At 36.0% G+C, this 19,256-nt stretch overlaps 2 protein-coding genes across 3 annotated transcripts; one reads left to right on the forward strand and one right to left on the reverse strand.

The window, feature by feature from the left end:
* Positions 1–201: 201 nt before the first annotated feature.
* On the reverse strand, positions 202–8,916 carry LOC142627388 (uncharacterized). Of its 2 annotated transcripts, none has more exons than XM_075801235.1 (5): positions 8,576–8,916; positions 8,200–8,306; positions 7,511–7,624; positions 684–767; positions 202–453 (listed from the first exon to the last, which is right to left on the reverse strand). In XM_075801235.1, the coding sequence occupies exons 1-5, from the start codon at positions 8,835–8,837 to the stop codon at positions 397–399; spliced, it is 624 nt and encodes a 207-aa protein (XP_075657350.1). In that variant the 5' UTR covers positions 8,838–8,916; the 3' UTR covers positions 202–396. The 2 variants fall into 2 exon arrangements, with proteins under 2 accessions (XP_075657350.1, XP_075657351.1); XM_075801236.1 differs by having other exon boundaries at positions 8,200–8,303; positions 8,576–8,915.
* A 6,536-nt stretch (positions 8,917–15,452) lies between these two features.
* On the forward strand, positions 15,453–17,110 carry LOC142628941 (uncharacterized). The gene is made up of 3 exons (XM_075802962.1): positions 15,453–15,891; positions 16,078–16,418; positions 16,523–17,110. The coding sequence occupies exons 1-3, from the start codon at positions 15,453–15,455 to the stop codon at positions 17,108–17,110; spliced, it is 1,368 nt and encodes a 455-aa protein (XP_075659077.1).
* Positions 17,111–19,256: the final 2,146 nt, after the last annotated feature.

The following is a 19,256-nucleotide window of genomic DNA, read 5'->3' on the forward strand; positions in this document are numbered from 1 at the left end:
ATATCCTCTCTTTCAATGCACCCTAACATTTCTTGCCAAGCTATCCATGCCCAGAGCCTCTTACAACCATAGGCAGAAGGCAATGGAACTCTTTCACAAGCTTTACACAGTGCTCTACTTTTTTGTTACAAATCAATAACAATTAAATCTTGAGCATATACAGTAGATTAATTTTGAACTATATATATATATATATATATATTGATAGGTAAGAATAATTTAATTGAAATAATTTTGAACTATTATTTCCTTGCCTACTATGATATCATGGGTTAATCAAAGAACATAAGCCAGGTTAACATGGAAAGAGAGCAAGAGAAACTGAGGTGAATAGAATGGGACAATATGCAGCTCTAGATGATCAGCAATCTATAAAAAATTAGAATGATAAAAACACTACAAAAAGTACTTCATCCGTTCATCTCTCTTCATGGCATTGTATACAGCTTGGACCTGGAGTACAACAATTTTCATGTTAACAAACTCCAAGACAATATATAAACCACAGTAATTCACCTACTTGTCCTTTTTATTTCCCTTTTAAGTCACCTAATTATCTTCACTCCTTGTCTGCCCCATGAGGATTTAGTAGATTATAAAGAGGTAAGAAATTTCATTGATTTCAAGTTTGAATGTTAACGTGTGAGCATATTTGAGAGAGAGAGAGAGAGAGAGAGAGAAACCTGCTCACTGGAAACTACTTGAATGGGTCCAATGTTCACAGATACATATTTTCCTCTTGATGACACTTTCTGCCTCACACGACCCTGTTGAAAACATGAGGATGTTGATTAGATTAGTATTGATACCAATATACTCCATTTTGTTAATCTGTTTAGCTCCTGATAAAAGTTTAGCTGTCAAAAAAATAAATCAGCAATTATAATTCAAGAATGATTAATATTATTTTTAAATGAGCATGATTTTCACAGAACAAGACATGGAACTTGTTTTCATCAGCAACTAAATTGATGCAAAAGTAAAAAGTTCATCATGCACAAAGCTGATTTGGTTTAGTTGCCACCATTGGGTTTGGAACCCTAAAATTATTTTTAAAAGAACATCTCTACGTCAAGAGTCAGATTTCTCATTAAGCCTAAGGGCTAAAGACCAAAGTAAGAAAACCAAAACCCCTACACATCCAATGTAATAACCATAATATTATAAACCTCATTTATCTTGAGACAAAGCTAAAAGATTTTCTCAGAACGGGGTCACTACCATAGTCAACTTCTCACCCATAGATTAAGGCATGATCATAAAGAATGATTATATGGATGTATCCTATTCTTAACTGCACCATGAAACAAACTTAATAAGGAGGTTAAAGAGAATCCATGGCAGCATAATTCCTTGGATTATGTTTTTTTTTTTTTTTTGATAAGTAATAACATAATTCCTTAGATTGTAGGCTAGGTTTCTTTCTATCCTGTTTATAAGGTTGGACAAACTGCTTGCTATGGCATTACAAATCCAATCCTAACATTAGCACAGGTTGCAAATCTTTCCCAATATAATCCATGCTATTCTCAGTCTTCCTGCTCTCCCTTTAATATTCTCCAACTGGAACAACGTTCTTCTTGTTGGCGACTCTTGGTAGCTTTAGAGCTGTTACTCAATTTTTTTGTACGGCCATAAAACATATTGATTGATACCCCCTCCTTATCATAAGTTGCAGGTATTCATAGTCCTCATTTGCATTGAGCATTTCTAGACCTATCTTCATTGACACAGTTATCAATAGATTTCAACATCCTTGCTCAATGCTCAGCAATGTCACTTGACAAATAATAATTTGCTTGACCAAGTTTCTTAATGTTGGGCCAATAAAATGTGCAGTCTAGTTTTTTGATGGCTAAGTGTTGCCCAAAATGCTTGAAGCCTATATCATTATCGTCATGGGAGCAGCAGCCTTTGGACTAAAAACTCTTTTGGCATCAATTTTCTCTTTACACATTGTAGACATAATAGATGTGGTTTTTTGGGAATGCCTTGACCATTGAAGTCAACCATCAACCCATCTGAACTAGTGAGCATGCCAACTCCACTTTTTTTTTCTTTTTTTTTTCCATCTGACTCATCATTTAAAATCAATCAGGTGACATCCCATTAGCATTTCATTTTTCTATTAGCCTTCTCAAACTTAAAGTCTAATAAATCAAAACCATCTAATTTGAAACTTGAATTGGTATTGACCTATTGCGTTCTCTGGCCTACAGCTGCTCTAATACAAGCAGACGCCCCATCAAAAAGGTTTGTACTATTATATATTAACAAATCAGAACTCCTCAAATACTATTCCAAGAACCTACCACCTTAATCATTAAATACTCCACCCAAGGTTTTCTAAATTCATGGAAGCTTATAACACTTCAACTTCTCTTTAGTGCCCACACAAAAAGTCAAGGGGAAAACTATGACAGTAAATATCACACACAAAGCCAAAACTTTTTTTTTTTGGATAAGTTATAAAGATTTATTGATATAAAAAAAAGAAAAAAAAAAAAAGAGACATCTAGGTACACAGGGAGTATACAGGGGTGTAACATATCAAATACAAAAATTACATAAATCAAGTAAATCCAAAATTGAAGAAAATGGTTGGTTTCTCCACATTGAGAACCAATCCAATAAGGTTCTGAAATACAAAAACTTGAGATCAGGCATAGAACGCTCATTGTCTTCAAAACACTTACTATTTCTTTCCTTCCAAATACACCACATCAAACAATGAGGAACAACCATCCATATATCTCCATTACGATGACGACCAAATCGACCTTGCCAGCAAGCAAGAAGCTCAACAACAAACATTGGCATAACCCAACAAACTCCAAATAAACCAAAAATCATATCCCACAACTCCAGAGCAACTGGACAATGAAGGAATAGATGGTCAATAGTTTCACTATTACACTTGCACATATAACACCAATCCAAAATGCATACCTTTCTTTTCCTTAAACTGTCAATTGTCAGACATTTCCCCAAGGTAGCAGTCCATACAAAGAAAGTCACTCTAGAAGGAATCTTTTGCTTCCAAATGCTTTTCCAAGAGAAAAACTGCTCACTATGGCCAACTAGAAAATGGTAGTACGCACTAACCATAAACCCCTTACTCTTAAAAGGTAGCCAACATCTCTTATCCTCCTCAATCCCCCTTACAAGAGTGCTATAAATGGTATTTATGAAGCTCCAGAAAGCTTCCAATTCCCGATTATGTACATCCCTACAAAAATGTATCTCCCAATGAAAGACTCCATTGGTGTACCTCATTAGATCAGCCACACTCGCCTCTTTGTTTCGACAAATCCTATATATTTCAGGATAGCAATCTGCAAAAGAAGATGTTTCACACCATCAATCTAGCCAAAACTGCACTTTAAATCCATCTCCAATTTCATACAAAATAAACCGAGATAAAGAAGGCCACCCCCTTCTAATATTTTTCCACAAACTATATGGACCAGAGTACGAGCTAGAACACCAACCACCCCAATCACAACCATACTTCACCTCTATCACTTGTTGCCATAGAGCATCCCTTTCTTGCCCAAATCTCCATAACCACTTCCCTAATAAAGCTACATTAAAGGTTCTGAAGTTCCTAATCCCCAAACCACCTAAAGAAAGTGGAGTACAATCCGTAGTCTAATTAACAAGATGAAATTTGGGCTCATCCCCCAGGCCACCCCATAGAAAGCCCCATAGTCCAAAACTGCTAATTTAAGTTTTCATTTCTTGTTTCTAACTTTGATCTTTCAGTTTGCAGTCATACGTTAGGTATACCATAGTTAGCTGTTTGCATCTATCAAATCTTATTAGACACATCAGGTTGTAACACAACATTATCCCTTTGTGATAAGTGAGAAAAAGTTTTGTTAGACTGCAAAACAAGGAAGATGCCTATCAATACACAAGCTGTGTGCTAAATGTCATCCTCAACATCCCCAAGCTCCGTTACAGTAATCAAGAAAATCTAAGAAAGAGGAATAGGAATGACATGGAAGTACAGTCTTCCAATCCAACAGGATACCAAAAAAAAAAAAAAATCAACTTCAGCTCTATCATGCACTGTTTTGAGTCCTCAAAAGCTCACTTATTCCGTTCACTCCAAATAGTCCACACAAGACAAAATGGGTGATACAAACTCAAGGGTAGAACTCATCCTTGAAAACCAGCTTGCACGGGGAGAGTTCCCAAGAGCTTATATACGCATAGTTAAGCTAACAATTAATCTATGTAGGACACTAGGATCATAACATATCATCACGCTCCGCAGCCGACATCCATGATAACTCACTCTATTGACACTGACCTGATGGTAGCCCTTTCTCTTTTTGGCAGCTCCACCCACCTATCAATTATTTTAATCTATGGGAGAAGGGAGCGAAATTGCACACTTTCACGTTCAAAGCACTGTCTGAGTGGGGTGCTCAAGTTTTTTGGCTGAGCCATATCTTACTGGGTGGGATCGAAGGAAAGGGGGGGGGGGGGGGGGAACCATGCATGATACTTCCCAACCACCCCTTCACCTTTTCTTGGATGAAAAGTTCATCAGGTATCAATCGTAGGTCTTTAGGCCTCATCTCCTTGCTAAGATGAGCAATTATGACAGCTTCTAGCTTGCCCCCTCCAAGATTCAGCCACAAAGCCATAACTCATTTGGTCCCACACTCAATTAGCTACATCCGATTACTCAACGTGGGGGTTGGCTTTAATACCAAATGATACATATCTATGGGTAGAACTCACCCTTGAAAACCAGCTTGGAAGAGAAGGGTGTCCAAGAGCTCATATACTCATGGTTAAGCTTACACTTAATCTATGTGGGACACTAGGATCATAACAATGGGATAGCCCTCCAAAGTACACCTGAAGCCCCTTTGACAAAGTCCCCATTCCAACACTCCAACAGCTCTATCTCCCTACCAAGCATCACCCATTGCACCCCAAACAAACAAATACGAGGGACCACAGCTCCTTAACAAATTCACAATGAGGCAACAAGTTGTCAACTCTCCCACTGACCTTACTCAAGATATACAAAAGCAAGGAAGTTCATGATTTGGCTGATTCGACTCAAACACATAGTGCTGATTATGGCAATATTTGAGCCAAGCTAAACGTTTAAAAGCTTATGATTTGTTCATTTAATTTTATTTTGAGCACAAGCCAAGCTTGAGCTATCACCAAGCTAGATTACATGTTTAGACTTTGATCATTTTTTGTAGAACAAGCTTGAGCTTGTTCACGAGCTACTTGATTGACTTATTTTCATCATAGAAAGTAAATACCATGACTAATGGAGCAATTAGGCATAAATTGATACCAACTCCTCAGAATTTAGTAACTTCAACTCCATTAACAACCACTTATGAATCTTGTTTGGGAGTTCATAAAGGAATGGTACAAATGGAATGGAATAGAATGAGTATATTATAAAGGAATAAAATGAAATTAAGCTATCTTGTCTAAATATTTTAAAAGAAATGAATGGAAATGAATCTTTTTTAGTGAAAATTACTATTATACCCCTCTTTTATAAGTATTCCCTTTCTATGTGTTAGTCATTTAATTTTCCTAAACACCTAAAACAAAATGGTTGCTTGTGCAGTTGCATAGGATATGGAAGAGTTACAAGACAAAAACTTAAATAATGTTATGAAACATTTCTTTTTCTTTTGCGTGAGCCTTGTAGCTTTACTGGCACCTCCTGATGTTTCCAATAGAAATGTCTTGGGTTCAAATCCGCTCTCCCCTAACTATCGAGTTATGATACATTTCTTTTGCTGAGCATTATTGTAAAAGTTTCAAATAGTTCCTAAACTGATCCAAGATGTCAAAACTCATGTCATTATTATATGATTTTCTATACAAATATAAATAATTTATACGTACAAGAATGGTTGATTTCACCAACTTGTATATATAACTAACGCACTAGATTTCCTCTACGTCTAAATACGCACTTGAATATTGCATGAATACCCTACATACTTCAAATGATCTGTTAATTGATCAATTATGGAGTATATTCTACTTGAAATTCATGTCTCTTCTCATCAACCAAATCATAAACACAAACGTAAACTTCAATGAAGCTAATTGCTCTACACTTTTTGATCCCATGGTAATTCATTAGGTTACTTTCTTCACATTTTCCCATACTTAAGCTTTGCAATATGCATTTGAGAGAAGCACGTACAAGCTAGAATTGATTGGGTGTTAGAAAGAGTGGATGTGCAGCGTGAGATGGATGAGGAAAGTGACCTTGTGTTGAAAAAAAAAGGGGATGTAGGTACAGGGGTAATAAAGGATTTTAACAAATTTTAATGGCCATTATGGGAACTTAGGTTCAATTTTCATTAACAAAATTCATTTCTCTCCGATTCCACCTCATTTTTGAGGAAAAAATTATTGGGTTTTAGAGGGAAAATGGAGGAATGGGTGTTTTCCATCCTACCCATTCCATTTTCTCCTCCTTAAAATTCCCAAACAAGTCCATTCCTTGCTGTTTAAACCACCTAAGGGGGTGGAAAGAATATTATTTTAAAATTATATACATTTCCCCTCCAAACGGGGTTGATTTTTTTTTTAACTCTTCACAGATCTATACTAAAGATTAATGACTAAATTATAGTGGAGATCATATTATTTAAAATAATTACATAAATTTCATTTGAACTTATAAAAATTAAAATTTTCAATTCTTGTTGCTAGAATGAGAATCATATATAATTTTTAGTATGAAATGGACTACTTATATTATCAAGAAATTAAAGATTTATGAACTTATTTGCAAACTTATTTTATACTTGTATACATACAAACAAACAATACACAAATATATATTCAACTTGAGACTCATACTTTCGGACTTGTATAGAAACACATTACTATATTTGAGATTGGCATGTGGAATAATCAAGCTTAAATAAATAAAAATAAGCAAGCTTCTTTCCAAGCTATTCATAAACATGTCAGGTCATTTACAGCCCCATAATTGCTGATCCAGAATAAATTCCTCACCATTATGGCATCTATTTTGTTTGGGTGACAATAACCATCTGCTAATACTGTCAACTAGATACTTAGAATGTGCCCGAATTCAATATTCTTAAAGATTCATTTTTGCCATAATCATTGTTCATCTGCCTCTAACTGAACTTCGTCTCCAAAATATTTTATTAGCTAATAGTATAATTATTAGCACTGATGCAAAATGTAATAGCGAGAATTTGATCCCCCAGAAATTCTTGGACACATGCAAATCTAAAAATATTCAGTCATTAAAAATCTAAAATTTTCTCTAATCTAAATCCTATAAAATAAATTTGATGGACAAAAGGTAGCACAAAATTTATTATAAACATAAACTAACCCTGTGAACCACAAAAATTTTTCATTCAATTAAATCACAATGTATTAAATGCTAAGATAAATCCATGCATTAACTTTTAGACATTTTGAACAAATTGATTCACACGAAAAGGCAAAGTATAACTACCTCAGGGATTGGTTGTTGAATTACAGATTCAACAGCGACAACCATAGCTTGCACAAAATCATCACCACCAGTTCCAATTGCTGTAAACCCTCTAACTGTTGGGTATGAATTCACCTGGTAAAGTAACAATACCACCATTACTTTCATAAGCACTCTAGCATTGTAATCAAAATTAACCACAAGTAGACCACTCTTTCTAGACCACGATTGTAATATACTAATATACATATGCCTTACCAGTAAAAAATAATGTTATAGAATTGAAGCTTTGTGCCACAGTTCATTCATTTAAATAAATTTATCTATACTTTAAAAACTAAAAAGCATTTTTCTATAAATTTAAAACTTAAGCTATTAGAAAACGGTGAATTTAATCATTTAACCATAATTCTAACTTCCCCGCACATGTCTGCCTAAACTCTCCTAATAATTGGGGCCAACACATGGGATTTTTAACATTTTAAATGGGAGGTAGAGTAAAGCTTAAGTTATTACAAAATTGTGAATTTTCTAACATAAACAATACGCAAAGGTTAGATTCTTTTTCTTTTAAGGTATATATAGTATCTTAGACGCTTTGAGCTGGGTTCAAATTCTTTGCCAAACCACAGGGGAAAGTGAAAAAGAAATTAGAGTTATTCCATAACAGAAAAGGTGGGAATAACTTGAAGGAAGGGGGAGTTTGATACCTTCTGATCCAAAGTAAGCCATTCATTGGTTGAATCGTCAGTCACGGTGCCACCAATCACCACATTTGTGGTTTGTCCAACTCTTCCTTCTGTCTTAGACAACTCTGCTTCCAATACCAACCCAACATTACTTTTATCAATATGTATATATAACTAAACTAAATATATAAAGATAGAACCATCACTTAATTAAAGAAACACGTGCAACATATAACAGAGCAACCTTAGAAAATCAAAAATTAAATAAAATATACGAGGTTGTCTCTATTTGGGCAATAAATAATGACCATAACATAATCCCAACAAAACCAAAAAAAAAAAAAAAAAAAAACACAGCAGGGTTAGATAAAGAGAATGGTTTAGACATTAGGAGAACCTGAAATAGCTTTGAGAACAGCTTCTTGAGGAGGGTTCTGGTCGTCCGATGATGATGACGGTGTTTCGTTGTGAGAGCAATTGAGTTGAGTTCGTCTCGCCGTGTGAAAATCCCGGGTCCTGAATTTGCTGCTCAACCTGAGACTGAGAGTAGAAGAAGATCCACGGGTCCTGATAGAAGCGCACGCGGTGCTCCGATTGAGATAAACGGGTCGCCACGGTTCCGCTAAGAATACAAAACGCAAAGCAGTCCTGCACGCCATTTCTGGTTTCTTTTTTGATAGAGAGAAAAGAATGTCTCGGCCTCGGAGGCTTTTTTTTTTTTTGGGTTGGGCTTTATATGTATAGATCTTTCTCTCAATTTTGCCTGAAATGTCTTTTAAAAGTAAGACGGATTTTTTCTCAGCTGTATGAGCGCCTTGCTATAAGTTCGAGGTAATTGGGGTCTTAAAATGGTGAAATGTCTCAAAGGCTAGGCACCATCGAAAAAAAATGTTGGCTTTGTTGTCTTTTCCTACATCCTAAAAAAGTGGCGATAAAGGATGGGAGCGCTCGAATCACTTTTCCTATAATCCAAAGGATTTTTTTTTTATAACGCACTTTTTATTTTTTTTATAATACAATAGAGAACATTTCAACTAACCATCAATTGGGTTCAGTTGTGGGTTCCAGTTAACTCAACTAGTAAAATCTTTAATGGTTGTATAAGAGATTTTAGATTCAATCTCCGCCTACACCAAAAACTGATTGGTGTCTTAGTCTAATGATAAAAAGCTATCATCAGGAACGGACATAAGTTGAAGCCTTCTCAAAAAAAAATTGAGTTCGGTTAAAAAAGGGACCATTTTAAGCAAATTAGAAATGGGTCGGTCAATCATGTTGCGAGTCGGGTTGACCCGTATTTTTCATATAAAATTTTTTTTATAAAAAAAAGACCATTTATTTGTCATTTGGAAAGTCACACAACAAATTATTGTATCTAAAATGTATTACTTAGAATTCACCACTTATATCAAGAATAAGATTAGCTAAACAAATTAATACTTGTTCAATAATTTTAAAGTTATACAAATATTAACATTACTAACCAAAACAAAATAGCACAAAGGATAAGTAAAACAAATACGCAAGTTTTATTTCTATACAATATCAACATCCTCAAATATAAAACAAAATTACAAATGCTTTATTGAATAATAAATTTGAAAAAAAATAAATACATATAAGAAATTTATAATCTTGAAAACTAATTTTCTAATCTATTATCAATTATGATTGACACTCTATTTAAATTTGAGAATATACATTAAAGTTTGATTGTTTGTTTATTTATACATGGTCTCTTTTATAAATGTCATGTCATTATTAAGTAATACATACTCTAGAAAATATCATAATTTATTTTGAAAAGTCATTTATTTTGGACATGAATTGGTAAAAAATAGGCCTAAGCATTAATAATTTATGCTAATTTCATTGAGACTTTGCCTTCACTCTTTTCACACTTGTTAAAACATATGTGTTTCACTTGTTTAGAACATATGTCATTATTTTATATAATTGGCTAATCCTTTGACAAAATATACTTTACTTGTATTTGGGTAGATTTAGGATGAGTTTTATGTTTCAAGAAACTGTGTTTCAAGATCAAGTGTTGAAGTCATTAAGTTTGTTCAAGAAACAAGCTGAAAAGTGCAAGTTCATTAAAGCTCGACAGCTAGCAGGTGTCGAGATTTAAAAAGCTGTTCCAGCCCCATGGCTCGACAGCTGCTCGACAGCAATCTCGACACCTCTATCTATCGAGGTTTAAGAAAAACAAATTTTGAGTTCTATTTTGATTCCAATCTGTGGATGTGTCTTTGGGCCTTCTTTTCTCCTAACCCTAGACATATAAAAGGATTTGATGAGAATCAACAAGCATTCAAGGATCCATTGCATGTTCCAGTTGGGCCTATTACAAGAGCAAGATCCAAGAAGATCAAAGAAGCACTTAATGGGCTGATTCAAGAGATTTGGGCTGATTTTAACGCAGAACATTCCAAGCTTGGCCCAAACGAAGCTGAAAACGTAATAAATTTAATTCAAGCTATTTAGGCCTGATCTGGCTTAATTGCGAGTGATTTATGGCATGAATTAATGGCGGATTGATTTTCCAGCTCTATATCAGTTAAGACAGATTTTTTCCTATTTTGGATCTGCTAATTTCAAACCAAATCAACTTTTATTTAGGGTTTTATTATTTAGTACGTTTTTTAGGTATTTTCCTTGTTTTTAGGTGCATTTAATGCTTTTTAGGTCAAATTTGATTTCTGATATGGTAAGGTATCAATTAGGAGTTATTTTATAATATATTTTCTTGTCTGTCAAGTTTTATGGAGCCCTTAAATAGGCTTTGAAGTCTGTAAACGTTTTTCATAATATTATTGAATAGAAATCAGAAAAGGTGAGGCTTTGCTCTCTTTTGGTTCTTCAAGAACTATGAACTTATCAAGGATTCTTCCTTGTGGCGTTCAAACTTTATACCTTTGGTTTGTGATTCTTTATAATCATTGGGTCAAGGTCAACTTATACCTTTGGTTTGCGTTTCGATTATAAACGTTGGGTCAGGGTTTTTATCATAAATCTGAATTTTAGCTTTCCTAGGTAAATATTCCAATATTTTTGTTGGGTCTCAAAGCGTGTCGATTGAGGTTCGCATCAGGATTATTTTAAGGGCCGTCAAAGTGTTCACAAGTTACACAAGTATTGAGAAATCCTTGTTCAAGCAAATTATGACTAGAGACAAAGTTCTTGCCCTAGTTCATCTCTCTTGTGAAGAAGTTGCTATGTAATGTGCACCGTAGGGTTTTGTAACCAAGCATCTTCTTAATCTTCATCGTGTGGATGAATTGAAGAATTTTGCAGCCAACAATCTTCTCTAGTTGGTGATTGAAGTCGCGTATTGGGATCCGCACAATTGGTTAGTCACGTACTTGGGAGCCGTGCATTGAAACGAGAATTGTCACTACAGAACAAGTCCAATTGGGTATTGGGGTAAGGGTTCAACTGTAAGTTGGTAAGGTACTTGGGATTCCTTTACTTTTAACCGCTTGTTGTGATAATAGTGGAATTTCAGGAGTGGTGACCTTAAAATCACTTGGTGGGGTTTTTGCCGTGTAGATTTTCCCCATTCGTAAATAAATCACCGTGTCATTTAATTTTCGCTGCATACTTAGCTTAATTGGTGATTTGTTTATGCTACCACACGTTTTGCATGTTAATTTGATTAATTAATAACTTGGCTAATTAATCAACTTAATCCATCACAAGGGGTCAATACGTTTTTGGTCTATCAACACTTATGAATGTTTCCCATACATTTCTATAATTTTAATTATATGTTTTTAACTCTACTATACCAAATTATCTTAGTATGTACTATGTTATTTGATATCTAAAAGTCTTTACTCATTACAGAATACCTCAACCATTCATCTTTCAATTCATTCGCATGTAGTTATGTAAATGTATCAATTGTTTCCTTAAAACTCACAACAAACAATTAAACCAATAGTCTCAATTTTATTATTTTTTCCAAAAAAAAATTAAATAGGTTCTGTCATAGGTCGAGTCGGGTTGACCTGAAAAAAAACAGATCAGGTCACATGTCAACCCGCTTGGCGTCAAGTCAAAAAAATCGGGTTTGGGTCGGGTATTTTTTAGGTCAAGTCGGTTGGGTCAGCAAATTCTGAACCATTTTGCCATGTTTAATTTCAACCCTAGATTAGATGTCTCCTTAGAAATACTATAAAACACTAGTTGAGTTACAAAACTCTTGATGCCTAAAAATAATTTTAATTTGGTTCAAAAAGGTTATTATTGCCAATTTAATTCCCCAGGTTTACAAATTTGTTTAAAATTTTAAAATTATCTTTTTTTTAACTCAAAAAAAATTGTTATAGTTCTCCCTAAGTAAAATGATTTTTGTAAAATTAGTTTTTATTTTTACATATGAATGATTTTTATGGTGGTGGTTGAATATGAGGATGGCACGATTTACCTTCAATGCTTTATGCATCAAAGGAAATACAAGCATGACATAAGTCTTAAACGATCATGTGTCAATCCACTATTTTGTCTAGTACACAAGAGTACTAGATGAAAACTTTACCTATATAAAGATAGGAATCGTAACAAATATTATACTTGAAGAAAACTCTCATCGACTCCAAGTACCTTGGGCTTCCTTTAAATCATTAGATTCCTTCTCTCCATCACCCTCTTATCATAAAAAGAGCCTCAACTATACTCTATTTCAAGTTAGGTACCAAAATTTTAGTTTTGTCAATTGAAGTCCAAAAATTAGGAAATTGTTCCGATTCAAAGACAATACCCATATCTATTATTCATTTTTTTTTCTTATTAGACATTTTTATTGTTTTGGATGGTAACAAAGTAGTAAAAAATGGAAAACTATTAAAAAAACTGTGTTTCATGTAGGTAATCAACTTTCATTTTTAGCAATCACATTATCACTTTAAACAAAAACATTTTCTTTTTAGATTGATATTTCTCTTTCTACCATTTTTGTTCAATGACTATCAAATTGATTTATGAACAAATCTATATATAATAATAAATGAAGCTGAGAGAAACTCAAATTGGAATTCCAAATTAGAGTTCCAATTTTGCACCATATGTCCTAAATTATTTATTTTTAAAGAGTTTTATTTCTTAATTTTAGAATCAAATGTGGGACGACATCATAAATATTCATCCAAGTGAGTTATTAAGTACAAAAATCAAAGAGCCTAGAATAAATGAGTCGTAAAAAAAAGAAAGAAAAAAAGTGCTTCACAATAATTTAAAAAAAAAAATTGACAATTTACATTCTATACCTAATAATATCCTTACAAATTTTTTTAAAGAGTTAACAAAATATAAAAACTATTATTAATAGTATTTAAATTATATATATAGAAATTATGTTATGCATCTTATTGTATATTTTTAAGTGTATCTATGCATATACATAGGGTTTCAAGCTAGTCTTAAATAAAATGTAGAGTTTTATTTGTTAAATTATTGATTGTCCAAAAGTTCAAACAATTAAGAAATTGTGAATTTAACACTCTCCCTCACATGTAGCCCTAAACTCTCCCTTAATAAGTAGGGGCCTAACATGTGGGAATTTAACATACTGATATCATTTTAAATTTTAAATTTAGGATCTCATACTCTAATACGATACCATGTTAAATTACCAATTTTTTCAAAAGTCTAAGTTATTAGGATATGGTAAATTTAATTATTAAATCAATACTTCTAACACTCCCGCTCACTTGTAGACATGGCAATACGAGTCAGAATTTTTCTAACCCCACCCGACCCGAAAAATACCTGACTCGGACCCTATTTTTTTGACCCAAAGCAAAAACGGGTTGACCCGTGGCCCAATTTTTTTACGGGTCAACCCGACCCTACCCGTTAAAAAAAATTTGTTAAAAAATATTTAAACTACATTATGATACTAGGTGCATAAAGCACAAAACTAATAGTTAATATATTATAGATATAAATTTATAAACAAGTAAAACTATTGTTGACATGAAAGAATGATTATTTGAGTTTTTTTTTTTTTTTTTTTTGCTGAAGACTATTTGAGCTTCATCACAAATCACGAACATGAGTGACATGAGAGACAACTTAGACAAGACAACACAAGGCTCAAGGCTGTCAAGACAACCATTAAAAAAAAAAAATCTCATTCAATACTAGTTGTAGTCCATAGTGGCCATAGATGCTAATAGTGGAATCAATTTGTATCTAAAAATTTTCTTTTATGGGGTTTGTTGGATAATGAACACTTTTTGTGGTTTTTTTTTTTTTTTTTTCTAGGTCATGTTAGTGGGTACTGTTAGGGTGAAAAGGTCAGGATATGTTCTTGGGCCTTGGGCCTGATCCGAGGAGATTAATTTGTCTGAGAAAGGTTTAAGAGTAGTAACGATACTGTACTGAAAGGCCTATAAGCAAACTATTGCGAAGGAGGTTGGTGGAAATAGTTCGAGGAAGGGCATTTCCTCAGCTATATGAAGTGAAGACTATACTATACGTCGTGACGTTTATAAGGACATTCTAGGAGGTTTGGTGGATGAAGATGTGTTCCATAAGGACACAGAGAGAAAGTGTGAATGAGAAATATCTTAGAGAAAGCTGCTACCACTGCATTAAAGACTCTGCACCTACCTTCTGGCCGCATTAATGAAAAAATGACCTCTGAACAGTAGTGATCAGCCTTACAGCTATTGTTTGAAGACTTCAAGAAGGTGGTGGATAGGACAAGTATCTAGATTGGTGATCTGAGTCATACGTGGAAGAAGGAGGATGATATAAAAGGAAAGGAAAGGCATTCAAGCATATTGTACACACCACCTTCAATTGTAATCTAATTTTAAGACAAGGAAAAGCAATACAAGTGATCCTCGGCTTACGTCCGAGGAGAGTTTCTATTACATAATTAGTTCGTCGCACGTAGATTGTGGATCTAGCCCATCATTTTTGTTATCCAACATCCATAAAACCTAGACTTCAAGCTCACACTCTACAAATTTCATTGTATAGGGCTTTTTGGGCCTGCACCCTTCATACTGTTGGATTCGGATGCGAATTGTAACCTTTCAATTGGCGCCATTTGTGGGGAATCTTGTGTTTTAGGAATTGGAACATTATGGCAGGCTTTAGGTCCACATCATGCAGAGTCTATGGGGTCCTAGCATAAGGATCACTCCCGGCATCTTGAGCAGGAATGAGATCGAGAAGGTAGTGTGCATGCAGAGCACACTGATGGGAGTCGTTCACGAGATGGAAACAGAATCCCTCACGAGGAACATGCAAAAGTCATGCAGAAGGAGATTAACCATTTGAAGAAGAAGTTGCGCTGCGAGAGGCGAATGCGAACGCCCTCTTTTTCTGACCCTTCTTTTGAAGATAGCCAGGGCAGTGGCTACAGGTCCAGGTCAAGAGCTCCTCCTGATCATCTTCATGGTCATCAGGGCAGGGAATCTTCCTCTAAGGGCTTAGGAAATGATGCCAAGAGTAGGGCGTTACACCAAATTTCTAAGTTACCTTTCATGCATAGGGTGGAGAAGGGGAAGCTTCCACGGTGGTTCACTCAACCCACGTTCACCATTTATAATGGTCGAATAGACCATGTGAAACATGTGAGTCATTTCAATCAAAAGATGGCAGTACACTCTAAAAATGAAACTTTAACGTGCAAAGTCTTTCCTTCTAGCTGGGGACTTGTTGCGATGAGATGGTTTAATGGGTTGAAGGCAGGTTCTATTGATTCCTTCATGGAACTCACTAGGGCATTTGGGTCCCGCTTCATCACCTGCAGTAGAGTTCCTCGGCCTCTTGATTCATTATTGTCCATGGCCATAAAAGAAGGGGAAACCCTGAGAACATACTTTGACAGGTACTAGGAGATGTTTAATGAGATTGATGGTGATTTTGATGATGTAGCGATACAGACTTTCAAGGTTGGCCTCCCTATTAAGCATGACTTACGAAAATCTCTGACTAAGAAGCCTGTAAGGAGTGTACGTCGGCTCATGGACCGAATTGATGAGTACAAACAAGTTGAGGAGGATCAACAGCAGGGTAAGGGGAAAGTGAAGGTTATCCCTCAGGAGAGGAGAGATTTCAGGTTGGACAAATACAACAATAACAGGCCTCGAAGAGATTTTGCTGGGCAATCCCTTCCTGCTATTCCACAGGTGGTTAACATTGTATTCCGAGAACCAATGCATCAGGTGTTGGAGAAAATCCGGAATGAACCATACTTCAAATGGCCTAACAAGATGGTGGGGATCCTATGAGGCGTAATCAGAATCTCCATTGCCACTATCATCAGGACAAAGGTCATACCACTGAGGATTGCAAGACTTTGTGGAATCATTTGGAGTAGTTTGTTAAGGAGGGAAGGTTGAAGCAATTTTTGTATCATCCCAATGGGCAAGGAGGCCATTCAGGTTCAGTGAACCAAGGGAACAATTCATCAAGGCCTCCTCTAGGAACAATCAATGTTATTCTTGCTGCTCTTGGCAGGACTGGTTCTTGTCTTACCAGAGTGATGTTTGTGTCACGAACTCTTGCCGAGGAGTCTAACTCTGAGCCGAAGAGGATTAAAGGGAATACTCCACCTATTTTAGGTTTCTCGGAAGAAGACAAGATTGGGACTATCCAACCGCATGACGATGCTTTGGTTGTTACGTTAAGAATAGGGGGCTATGACATGAGAAGGGTAATGGTTGACCAGGGTAGTGGTGCAAATATTATGTACCCTGACTTGTTCAGGGGGCTCAACTTAAAACTCGAGGATCTTACAGCTTACAATTCGCCACTAATAAGCTTTGAAGGGAAAGTTGTCATACCAAAAGGGCAGATTCGGTTACCTGTACAATCAGGTCTAGAATTTGTAGATGTAGATTTCATTGTGGTAGACACTTATTCTCCCTACACGGCCATTGTGGCAAAGCTTGGCTGCATGCTCTAGGTGCTGTTTCCTCAACTCTACATGTCAAGGTGAAGTTCCCGTCTGGAGGTCTGATCGAGGAAATTATTGGGAGCCAATCTATGGCTAGATAGTGTATAGCAGCTGCAATTCTGCATCAGCCTAGGCCAGAGTCCTCGGCCTCGGCTACGGGGGGCTCATAGCAATTAATGTCTCTGACTGCGCCCAATGTGGCGGCAGTAGAGGAAGCTACGTGTGAGGAGTTAGAGAGGTTTCTTATAAGTGATGACCCTGAAAAGTTCTTTCAAATGGGAGTTCAGTTGCCACTTCAGGAGAAAATGGAGCTGGTTATGTTTTTAAGAGAGAATGTAGATGTATTTGCATGAGATGCTTATGAAGCCCCTAGGGTTGATCCGAGTTTCATTTGTCATCAATTAAACTTCAATCCGGCTGTTGTTCTGAGGAGGCAACCACCTCGACGTTTCTCTAAGGAGCACTCCGAGGTTGTCAAGGAAGAAGTGCTGAAGCTCAAAAAGGCTGGTGCTATTAAAGAAGTGTTTTATCCAGAATGGTTGGCTCATACAGTGGTAGTAAAGAAGAAGAATGGGAAGTGGAAAGTGTGTGTAGATTTTACAGATTTGAACAAGGTTTGTCCTAAAGATTCATTTCCAATGCCTCGTATAGACCAGTTAGTGGATGCTACAGTTGGGCATCCTCGGATGAGTTTCTTGGATGCTTTCCAAGGTTACCACCAAATACATTTGGCTTTGGATGATCAGGAGAAGACAGCCTTTGTTACTCCTACGGGGAATTATCATTATAAGGTAATGCCTTTTGGTTTGAAAAATGCAAAGACTACCTATCAAAGGATGATGACCATGATGTTTGAACCACAGTTGGGGAGGACTATTGAAGTGTATGTGGATGACATGGTGGTGAAAAGTAAAACAGTCTCCATGTATGGGGAAGATCTGAACGATACTTTTCAAATACTAAGGAAGTATCAGTTACGTCTCAATGCTTCCAAGTGCTCTTTTGGTGTGGGATCTGGAAAGTTTCTAGGTTATATGGTAACTCATCGGGGAATTGAGGTCAATCCTGCACAGGTCAAAGCAATCAATAACTTACAGCCACCTCGGAATCCTAAGGAGGTTCAAAGGTTAACTGGGATGACTGTTGCTCTCAATCGGTTCATCTCTCGATCTGCAAATAGGTGCAGACCTTTGTTCCAGTTACTGAATAAGTGGAAAGGATTTGAATGGACCAAAGTGTGCGCTTTAGCTTTTCAACAACTTAAGGATTATCTTTCGCGACCACCCATTATGTCTCGCCCAGAAGTTGATGAAGTACTGTTTGCATATATTGCCGTGGCTAATTATGTTGTCAGTTTGGTTTTGATTTGGGTTGATAATAGTGTGCAGAGACCAGTTTATTACGTGAGCAAATCCTTACATGAGGTTGAGGTGCATTATCTACCTTTGGAAAAGGTTGTCCTAGCGGTAGTGCATGCTACATGTAAGCTTTCCCATTATTTCCAATCTCATACGGTTGTTGTTTTAACTCAACTTCCTCTTAAACTGTACTTCGAAGCACTGATTACACAAGGAGGATTGCCAAGTGGGGTACCATCCTGGGAGCTTTTGATATCAAGTATATGCCTCACATTTCCATAAAGGGCCAGGTCTTTGCTGATTTGGTGGCGGAGTTTGCGGAGCCCTCATTAGAAGAGAATGTTAAAGGCTTGGCCATGGATGAAAAATCAGTTGGCATGATCTCGTGTAAAGAACCTTTGGTGTGGAGAGTGTATGTTGATGGAGCAGTAAACCAAAGAGGATCTGGTGTGGGGTTAGTTCTGGTGTCTCTTGAGGGGTTTACTTTTGAGAAATCCTTGAGATTGGGGTTATTGACTACAAAAAATGAGGCAGAATATGAAGCGCTACTAATAGGGATGGATATGGTTCACAAAATGGGTGGAAAAACATTGTAAATGTTCTCAGATTCATAACTGGTGGTGGGCCACGTAGAAGGGAAGTTAGAGGCTAGAGATCCAAGAATGCAAGAATACCTAGCCCGGGTCAGGTATTTACAATCAAAGTTTGAATCTTTTACTTTGTTTCATGTTTCCCAAAGTATGAATACCCATATTGATTCCTTGGCCACCCTTGCAACGTCCTCGGCACAAAGCCTA

The sequence above is a fragment of the Castanea sativa genome, chromosome 3 (genome assembly GCF_040712315.1).
Source record: "Castanea sativa cultivar Marrone di Chiusa Pesio chromosome 3, ASM4071231v1".
Lineage (NCBI taxonomy): Eukaryota > Viridiplantae > Streptophyta > Magnoliopsida > Fagales > Fagaceae > Castanea > Castanea sativa.